Genomic DNA, 10631 nt, shown 5'->3' with positions numbered 1-10631 from the left:
GGAGGGAGGGCGGGCGGGGCGGCCAGCCCCCACCAGGCATCACAGGCCTCCTCTGGGTTGGGATCTAGGGGCAGAATCTTTCTTGGGGCACCCAGCAGCAGTCACACAAGAGGCCCTGGCCAGTGGGGTGACCCGGGGAGGCTGTATGGGTGAATGGACCTGTCCCTGCTCAGCTAGGCGTGTCCTCACTGGACACTCAACTTCCCTCATCAAGACCCTCCAGTCGCTCTGGCTCCTTGCAAGCAAGGACACACGAGGATGTGTGGCCCGAGGCAGACAAAGGGCTATTTTTGCCTCCTTATTATTTCCTCCCTTAGCTTCCTAACTCCCCAGCCAAGGTACACCCCAGTCCTCCCTCTGATTCTCCGCAAACCTTGCAGCACTGTGGGCTCTGCCCTGCCGGGTGCCACCACTGTCTCCTCAGGGTAGTCCAGGGCCCAGGGCAAGGTTCAGCCTATCCCGATTCCAAGGCTCAGAAGGGGCACAGAGGTGCCCGGCCCTAGGGCATCATCAGGACCCTGGGGCACCTCAGCCCTGTGTCTCCACCTCTCTCCCCAGCTGTCCCCAGTCCCAGCCCACCTGGGCCCACACTCCCCCCTAAGGGGGCCCCTGAGCAGAGGCAGCAGCCAGGCTTTCTGCCTAGAAGAGAGGTCAAAGGTGGGGGCAGCTCTCCTCAGCCTCAGCCTCCGGTTAGAGCCACCCCTGCAAGGAAACAGAAGGCACCAGGCCCTCAGTCAACCTTATTGTTCTGAAATTCTCTCCAGAAAACCCGCCCCCTTATTGTCTAAGCCCCAGGCAGGCTGCTCCCCACACCCCATGCCCCTACCTCAGCCCACTACAGCCAACAACTGATGAGGTGGGCACCTTGTGGTTCTCTTTCCAGAAAGGAAAGAGACGCTCATAGACCTCAGTGACACACAGTAACCTGCAGAACCTTTGGAACCCAGGCCTGCAGAGCCAGGGCCCAGAGCCCAGGACCTGTCTCTTTGGGCAAGGTGTGGGCCTTCCTTAGGTCAGGTGACCTCTGACCCCTGCATGCCTCTGCCTCCCCATTTAGGAGGGGAGTGGGAACCTTGACCCACTCCAGGGGGTGAGGGGCTGTTTGGTGGCAGAAGAGGGTGGCAGAGCCTGCTGGGTGTGGCTCCCCATCCTCCTCCTCCTCCTGTTGGCTCTGAAGCAGAGCCGCTGCAGACAAGGAGCTCCGGGGCTGTGGTGTTTTTTTTTAACCACTTGATCATGATCAAGGATTTAATTTTATCCCTTCCCTGCCTGGCTGTGATTCTATTTGGAGTTTCAACGCAAGCAAGTGAGCAGAAGGGTCCCTGGAAGCCAGGGCTCTCATCCCCCAGCTCTGCCCAGCTCCCTCCCTGCCTTGCAGCCAGGACAAAGTCTATCTGGGGGACCCCACTCAGCTCCAGAGGCCTGGGGGACACTGGGGGACAGGGCTCCAGTCAACACCCTTCCCCCATGGAAGCCAAAGCCGCTTAGCAGAGGGGAGGCGGTGTGGGGGTGGGGAGCTTGGCCAGGACTTCCACAGGGATCATCTGGGCTCCTCCATCCTCACAAAAAGCGCTTAACAAGCACCTAATTGGACCTGGGGCCGGGTTCCTTCCAGTGAGTGCTGCAGACAAGTCCTCAGGTTCTTGCTCTGAGTGACTTATGAGCAGGAGGGTGGGGGTGCAGGGACACCTACAATGATGACTTCATGAGGACCACGTGTCCTGACCGCCCACTGGGCTAGGTCGCTGGCTGAGCTTGCCTCCCTGTTCCTCCTTATTCCTCCACAACAGCCTTATGTGCAGATGCTCTTAGTTTCTCCCTTTTTTTAAATTTTTCTGTAGTTGCAGATGGACAGCAGGCCTTTGTCTTTTTTTATGTGGTGCTGAGAATCGAACCCAGTGCCCCTCGCATGCCAGGCAAGAGCCCTGCCGCTGAGCTACAGCCCCAGCCCTCCTTTTTTTTTTTTTCTCCAGTGGTTACATCATCTGCCCCAGTCACACAGCTGCCAAGTGGCAGATCCAGGTTTCTACCCTGCTGGTCAGTCTCCAGGGCTCTCACTCTAAACCATAATGTCTCCCCACCCCTCAGCCACGTGGACATAAAGATCTATTCTGTGAGAGCAAACAGTATAAATCTAGAAGATTTAAAGTGGTAGAGGAACTTACACCCAAACCAGCTTAGCTTGGAGGCAGACTGCCAGGCTGCATGGTAAGTGTGAAAGGTGAGGAACTGGAGTCAGGATGGACACTCAGATTGCCATGGTGGACAGCCCAAGACATACTCACCTTGACTCACCTTATCCATGACTTAGGATGACATATGCCAAGTGCTACACACTTATACACAGGTAGCACTGGCTGTATTATTAATACCAAGACATGGAGATATCTGTTGTCTTAGTCTATTTTTTGTTGCTATAACAAAACATCTGAGACTGGATAATTTATAAAGAAAAGAGATTTATTTGGCTCACAATTCTGGAGGCTGTGAAGTTCAAGAGCATGGTGCTAGCATCTGGTGTGGGCCGCCTTCTTGCATTTTACATGGTGGAGGGTATCACATGGTAAGACATACCATGTGTGTTAGCTCGGGTCTGCTTTCCTCTTTTCATAAAGCCACTAATGCCATCATAGGGGCTCACCCTCATGAATTCATCTAAGGCTAATGACCTCCCAAAGGCCGCTCTCCAATTACCAATGACATGAACTTGAGGATTAAGTTTCTAACACAAGAAATTCGGGGATCAAATTCAGGGGTGCTTTACTACTGAGCCACATCCCCAGCCCTTTTTAACTTTATTTTGAAGGCAGGGTTTCACTAACTTGCTGACACTGGCCCTGAACTTGAGATCTTCCTACTCCAGCCTCTGAGTCACTGTGATTACAGAGTGCCTCGCCACACCTGGTGGGAAGTGGAAAGGGTTAAGAGGCTCTGGGTCTGAAGTCACCTCCTGGGGCTGTGCAGAGTGGGGTGTGGCTCCCACATGTGCAAACAGGGATGGCCTCCTGTTGCTACATTCCTCTTTCCCTGAGGACCCAGGAAGACGTGCTGGCAGGGTGGGGCGTGGCTTGCGTTGGTGGCTCTTCTGACTGGCCCACAAGGCAGGGCTGGCACAGCACTGCAGCCCTCTGGAAGCATCCAGGAGGGGGTAGTTCCATTATGGGGGTGGGGGGCAGGGAAGGCAAGACAATGGCTGACATTTATTTCATTGCCCTTGTCCCCTGAGGAGGCCTAGCCGCCACCCCCCCACCACACCCCCTCTGTCTCCCAGAAGGTGGAGTTCCTCCAATGGACAGCCAGGGTGGTGTGATCCCTTCTAACATGGCCCAGAGGGTGGGGAGAGGGGAAGGAGTGGTGGCCGGGAGCAGCCCCCAGAGAGGACCCACCCACACAGGAGGGGCAGAGGTGTGGTGCTGAGGTCCCCTGGGGCTCAGAGCTGCCCCAGCAGGAAGTTGGCTCCTGCCCCAACTAACAGAACCAGGTGCCACAGAGAGATCAGTTTCCCTGAGACAAAGGCCCCGTTCAAAGGCGGCCAGGAGCAGCCTGGATGCTCACAGCTGCCATTCACCTGAGGAGACAGAGAAGGCTCCATTCATTCTCAGCCGCCCTCCTTCCCAGGCTTGGGAAACATCAACAAAAGACAGTGCTCTGCCTTCCTGCCCCAGCCCAGACCTCCCCTAAGCTCAGCCTGGCCACACTGCCACCCGCCACCCCTCCATCCTGCCTCGACAGTTGCAATCCAGCCCCTTAGGGTCATTACCAGCCATGTACACCTGTGCCCAGGAAGGCAGACACAGAAGGGTGCCCGCTGTGTAGGCTGATGGACCCTGAAAGACCCAATGCTGTCCCCAATGTTTACCCATCGCCTGCGGAAGTGTTCCCATCTCCTCTTCCATCTCCTACTTCCCATTAAAGACCCCACAGATTAGACAGCTCCAGGCGACGATTCCTTCCCAGCCCGTCTGACTCTGTAGGGGCTGGGCAGGCCGGGCCATGTGAGCCAGTCTCTCCTCTGAGCAGTGTCTCTCAGAATACCGGGGAGGGGTGGAGTCCACATGTAAATTACCTAGCACAGGCCCTTGAATATACACCTCTATGCAATTTTTAGCTGACATAATAGCTACCTTTATTTGTCTTTCTTGCAATGACTATAAACTCCTTTCTGAACAAGAGCGATACAAAGACAGACCAATTCAATATAAAGATGAACGTAAGTTACCTGGAGACGAAATGGCTCACTTGTGAGGTAGTAAGTTTCCAGCCCTAGAGGGGACTGAGCAAAGCCTGGACAAGCCCTTCTCAGAGGGGATTCATGCATTTGCCCCCTGTGTGGGCTGTGGGCTGCCACATGGTATAAGATAAGCACCAAGTTGTTGGGTTTTGTTTTTGTTTTTTGAGATGGGGCCATGCTGTCTTGCCCAGGCTGGCCTTGAACTCCTGGGTTCAAGCCGTCCTCCTCCTCCTGCTTCAGACTCAGCCTCCTGAGGCCCAGCTCAACACCAAGATTTAATGATGTGATTTGTGCTATCCCATATTCTTAAAACCCCACAGAATCTAGGACCCAGAGAAATTTTTTGAAAAGGAAATATAAGTGGTGAGTTCATATAAACAGGGGGGGAAAAATCTAAAATGGGATTATGAAGGGTGGAAATGGAAATCTCTAGAAAGTGCTTTCCAAGCAAAAACTCCTGACGCAGAAATGATTTCAGCTTCCAAACTTGAATTTGCAGCTGAGTATCAGCATGTTTCCTCCTCTGCAGGAGAACAGGAGGGTCGGCTATTCTCTCTGGACTTTTGTCTTTAGACTTCCAAGGCCAGTGCATCTGGACGCTGGGGTGTCTACATCTGCAGGGTCCTCACACCTTGATGGCATGCTTAGGGTCTGTTCAAAGCATGAAATGGCAAGGTGACCCCAAAGATCACTGACTTGGGTCTGATCAGGAAGATACCCAGAATCTCCAATCTCTGGGGCTCACCCTTCCTGAGGCTCAGGCTGGGCTGGGCTGACCTGGAAATCTTTGCACACCTTGACCTCCCATCCAGGCCAGAGTCATCCAACTCGTGGTGTTGCTGTCATCCCTCCCTGTGCCTCCCTGGAGGAGGCCCCAGTGGAACCCATCAAAGCAAGGATTCAGAGGGAGAAATAGCAGCTAATTCGCCAAGCTATGAAAGATCTTTACTGTTATTTTTTCTCTAACAGATATATTTTTTAGTTGAAATATGAAGTCACAGCAACACTAGGACTTTTCTTCTTCAGAAGATGAGCCAGGCCAGGGTTGTTACTGTTATAAGAGAACTGAACCATGTAAAGTGATGCACACTTGTAATCCCAGCCTCTTGGAAGGCTGAGGCAGGAGGATTGCAAGTTTGAGGCCAGCCTCAGTAACTTAGAGAGGCCCAAAGCAACTTAAATAATAAAATTTAAAAAACAAAAAATAAAAAAGACTGGGGATGTGGCTCAGTGGTTAGGCACCCCAGCCAAACAACAACATCAACAAAAAAAGAGTGAGCTGCGATTATGACAAGGACAGGGTGGAGCAGAGAGCTCTGGCCCTGGATGGGAGCTGAGAGGGGCAGCTGGCAACACCCGATTCCACATGCTAAAACCTGGGGTGAGGTAGGGACTGAAGAAGCCCTTTCCTCAGTGGCACAGCTAGAGCTCCAGGCCAGTGAGCTGGGAGTGTGTGAATGAGCGTGTGCACGAGAGTGCCCGTGCTCTCGCACACTGCTCCTCCTGAGGGCAGACACCCTCAGGCCCTTGCTGGGATTGCTGCAGCTACATCTGTATTCCCCACTGTCCTCATCCTGTGGGGTCCGTGGACTCGCAGGAGGACAGGGGTCTTACTGGTATCACTCAAATCCTCGCAGAACAAGCGTGATGGTGTGCGTGTGTGCGACACTGTAGACACCACTGCCCAGAGTCAGCCAGGGACGGGTTGGTGCATGCTCCATGATACACAGTGCCCCATGCCCTGGGAAGGGAAAGATGGCACAAGCGTGTCCTCCGAGGCCTTGGGAGCCAACCTGGGGCTGTCCTCTGTGTTCTGGGCTCCTGGGAAGAGACCCCAGCTAGATGACCTATGGATTCTCACAGCTGAGAATATTACCTTTCCTTTCTGGGAGAAGGCCCAAGATAAGGCCTCGAGAAGGGGGACATGCAGGGATGGCAGATGGGTGAGTTGCCTAGCCCAGTGCTCTTCTGCTTAGCATGGCTGGCCAGGAGAGGCTGGACAGATTTCTTTCTTTCTTTTTTTTTTTTCCTTACAGTACTGAGAATTGAACCCAGGGCCTCACCTGTGTCAGGCAAGCGCACTACCACTGAGACATTTCCTGCACAGCATGTGAGACCATTCCCACTGAGGGAAACCGGCTTGTTCCAACTCATGTAAGTAATGCTTATAAGTCCTGCCTCCTATTCACCCAGGTTCTGGGTTGCTGGAACAGAACAACACCAAGCTCCTTAGGGGCCCTATTTTCCACTGTGGATCCTGCTCGGGGTCCTGAGGATCCCTGTGCTAGTAGAGGCAGGTGGTCATTAAAGCAAATGTAATCTAAGGTGGACTCCAGCCCCCTCTATGGCAACAGGAGTCATGGGCAAGCCAATCTAATTCAAATAGAAACCCAAAATATGAGAGCAGCAGCAAGCTGTTTGTGTAATAAACATTGCAAAGCGCATTTGGTTTCTTTTTTTTTTTTTTTTCAAGTCAAATATAACAACCAATGTCCCAAACCCTGTTTTCTGCATTGAGAATAAAGAAGCTGTTGATACCAGCAGGACACCTGCAGCCAATCAAAGAAAAGACCATTTCCCACTGTCAGCCAATCATAATCCTTTTCCAGTTTAAGCAGCCAATTGGGCCTCTTCACATTCCTAAAATATGACCTAAATAAAGCACCAGAGCTCGGAGAGCTTCCTGGGAAGCCTGATACCGAGGCGCAAATTTTTTAAAAAATAAGAGTCAGAAATAAAAATAAAAGGTTTCCATTGGTCAAGGTTTAAAAATAAAAAGGTTTCTTCCTGAAGCCAATCATGAGTCCATCCCTTTAAGCCAATCGAAAACGCACCACTGGTGTCTCCCTTGATGCCAGCCCTGCTGAGCGGCTGTGGCAATGGCTGTTGGGGGGCTGAGGGGTAGGAGTAGGGGGAGGGAGGGATGGTGGTCTGCTGCCACTCAGCCAGCCCAGGAGCCACACAGATCTCTTGGCCCTTGACAGCTTCCAGGGTGTTCCAAGGAGTTTACAGCTATTGCCTCCGGTCCTCCGTCTCCGACCTGGAAAACGCCATCACCACATCCTCGGCACCTACAGACCAGGGGACAAGAACTGCTGATAGGCTTCTAGTGTTGGCTGCAAGCAGGACGAGGCAGGAAGGCTGCGGGAACCACCCGCCCCAGTCCCCCTGCCTCCAGTACTGTGGCACCTGCTGAATACAAAGTGCTTACCTCTGGTCTGCCCTGCAGCCTGGCCAGCAGACGGAGCCAGCAACCCTGCTGCAGGGATGCAGGAGTGAGCTCAGAGGCTCACTCAAGGTTCCACCGCTAAGAGGTGAGCCATGACCAGGACCCAGGTCTCACACCCTTGCTCCAAAGTAACCAAAGTTGGGGAGCCACTTGGGAGTTCCCCCCCTTTATTCTCTAGACTCAGGTCCTGATCGCGTTGGAGGATCTTGCCCATTATGATTTGAACAGCCTCCCTTCTTTGCAAGAGCTTATCCTTTGCCCAAACCCGACACCTGCTCAAAGGAGCTTGGCCAGCCCTTCTCAGCCTGTTGTTTGTCTGGCTGGACAAGATATATAATGCCCACAAGCCTTGTTATTTTTCTTAATCCTGAATTTGAGATTCGGGTCCAGATACTCATGAAATCATTCCTTTGTCTTGTTATAAGACAGGCTCTGACAGGCGGCCAGAAAGGCAGGGAGGGGGCAAAGAGCTTGGAATGCTACCCTGCTCCCCCACCCGTCAAAAAGTGAGGTGACTCGTAGGTTCCTCCCTGTCCCAGGGTCCCCCTGCTCTCTCCCCCTTTTATAAAGGGTGGTTCTGTGTTGTGCCCGAACACTGACAGTCGGGCTGCCCGGGGCCTTTCTGACATACTTTTCGCCTGTGTTACCAAAGAAATTCTCCCCAGAGGGGGCGGATCAGAAAGTCAGGGACCCAAAAGGCCACCCAAGGGTGAGCTGGTATGGGAGGTACACAGCAAGGCCTCTGGCACAGGGACCAGAGTTGGCACAGTGTTGGCCATCCTGGTCCACCCCATGGAGGGGGTCCCCTCCTGACATCCCTGCCACAGGAGGGGAGGAGGCAGCCAGCATTGGGGCAGTGCTGCAGAAGGAGGGCTTAATGCAATGACATCACAAAGATGTGCCTTCATTCTCACCAGGAGCCAAGGTGGTGCTAAGGGAAATACACTGCCACCCACCCTCTCACCTTCCTGGGGTTGTGTCCTTAGCCAGCACAACCTCTATTCCTGAAAATAAAAATAAGCTTCTAGAAAGGAGCTCAAGTCATCAAGGGCCTGTTTGGATCGGGCTCCTTTGCTCGAGAAGCCCTACAGTCCTGCCCCTCTTCTAGGGAACATTCCATTCTCACCAGGCCTGGGACTTGCAGCACCACCGCAGGCAGAATCGTCCTAGCTACGCGGACTCCACAATTACATCATACCTGCGTGGCCACCGCGCTGGTTACCTAACAGAGGCTGATTTCTCGGAGTGCTGCCCCCCTCCTCCCTAAGCAGGAGGGGTTGCCACGAAACTGTGACAAGGGAGGTGTCAAGACGCCCTGGTGGCAATGAGAGGCGGCAGCCCACTCGTTTCCTTCCTCCTGCCTACCGGGCTTTCTCACAGGCTTTCTCGCGGGACCGTGGGTCTCTGCAGTGTGCTGAGGCACAAAATAGCACTGGCGCCCCAGGAGGGAACTGTCAGCAAAGGGAATGGCCACCCAGGGGCCAGGGCTTTGCAGCCCCAGCCTGCCAGGGAACCTGCCTGTCCCCCAAGAGTGGGAAAGAAGTAGCCTTCTCAAGGTCACATGGGGACCTGATAACTATTTAAGGAGACACCTGAAACAAAAGCGTTCCAGAATCCCACCCTCCCACGCTGCCAGCTGAGTCCCTCCCTGGCTGGGAAACCAAGCCTCATTACGGAGCCTCCCACTGGTGCTGCTGGGCCGCCTACAGAAGGGGCCTTTGCTGCCCAGCGGAGCCGTCCCAAAGCACTTGCTGTTTTCCACGCCTCTGCACAAGCACCTGCCTTCCTTTGGGGCTGAGGAGGGCAGGCTCTTCCAGAGCCTTTTCTGACCTATCCTCATTATGGGCTCTTGTCATGAACTTGAAGGCCTCTAGCAGAAGATGCTGATTCTCCCTCTCCTCTTCTCGATGGAATTTGGGACAATTACAAAAAAGTTATTGAGACTCAAGCCCTTTGAGTTTCTGAATCAGGAGGGACCTCAGAGGTTGGTCTCCTGAGTCTCTCCTCCTTAGAAGGCCAGTATATGGCAGTCCCCTTGGGCACTTTCCACTGTCCTTGAAGCACCGCTGGCCAACTGTGCCTTTGGGCCAACAGCTTATTTTATTTTTTATTTTGTCACTGGGGATTGGACCTAGGGCACTCTACTCCTGAGCCACATCCCCAGCCTTTTTTTATTTTGAGACAGGGTTTTGCTAAGTTGCTAAGGGTAGCCATGAACTTGCAATCTTCCTGCCTCAGCTTTCCAAGTTGTTAGGATAACAGGATGTGCTATCAGGCCAGGATCTGAAAGCTTTACTTCTTGTTTTTATTCCTTTAAAAAAAAAAAAAAAAAAATATATATATATATATATATCAATCATTTAATATATATTTATGNTTTTTTTAATGTAAAGGTTTGTTTTATTTCTACTGGGGGAAGGAAGAGGAGCTGTCTCTTATACACATCAGATGTGTATAAGAGACAGATATATATATATTCAACATTTTAATATATATTTATGATACTATATACATATATGTATTCTAAATATATATATGTATATATTTAGTTAGTTGTAGATCGACACAACACTTTATTTTTATTTATTATTATTGTTTTTAATATTTATTCTTCAGTTTTAGGTGGACACAATATCTTTATTTTACATTCATGTGATGCTGAGGATTGAACCCAGTGCCTTGTACAGGCTAGGTGAGCACTCTACCACTGAGCCACAACCCCAGCCCTTATTTATTTATTTTTATGTGGTGCTAAGGATCAAACCCAGTGCCTCACATGTGCTAGGCAAGCACTTTACCACTGAGCCACAACCCCAGCCCCACTTCTTGTCTTCATTCTCCTAAAAAGCTCTAGGGTATATTTCTGGGATAGTCTTCCCAGTATTTGTATCTTTTACAATTTTTTTTTTTTTTTGTGCTGGGAATTGAACACCTGGGGCTCTTTGGCACTGAGATACATCCCAGTCCTTTTTTTATTTTGAGACAGAATCTCACTAAGTTGCTGAGTTTGGTTTTGAACTTGCCATCACCCTGTTAGCCTCCCAAGTCGCTGGGACTACAGGCTGCACCCCCCACCCCACCTGCCCAACTCTAACTTGGTCTTTTTTTTTTTTTTTTTTTAAAGAGAGAGTGAGAGAGATAGAGGTTAGAGAGAGATGAGAATTTTTAATA

General features: G+C 51.7%; 1 protein-coding gene across 5 annotated transcripts in view; it reads right to left on the bottom strand.

Annotated features, from left to right (window-relative positions):
* Clstn1 (calsyntenin 1) overlaps positions 1-10631 on the bottom strand; it is a 115011-nt gene that overhangs the window by 83053 nt on the left and 21327 nt on the right. Inside the window, exon 4 of one of the 5 annotated variants that reach the window (XM_048783647.1) lies at positions 6967-7302. The exons of the other annotated variants lie outside the window; for them this stretch is intronic. Within the exon in view, the coding sequence (XP_048639604.1) occupies positions 7244-7302 (59 nt within the window). The 3' untranslated portion in view covers positions 6967-7243. Of the gene's footprint in view, positions 1-6966; positions 7303-10631 lie in introns of those variants that run through there. 5 annotated transcript variants of the gene reach the window in all.

Source organism: Marmota marmota, unplaced genomic scaffold, assembly GCF_001458135.2.
Source record: "Marmota marmota marmota unplaced genomic scaffold, marMar, whole genome shotgun sequence".
NCBI classification, from domain to species: domain Eukaryota; kingdom Metazoa; phylum Chordata; class Mammalia; order Rodentia; family Sciuridae; genus Marmota; species Marmota marmota.
Note: the sequence above shows the minus strand (reverse complement) of the source record. Positions and strands in the feature narration are given on the sequence as shown.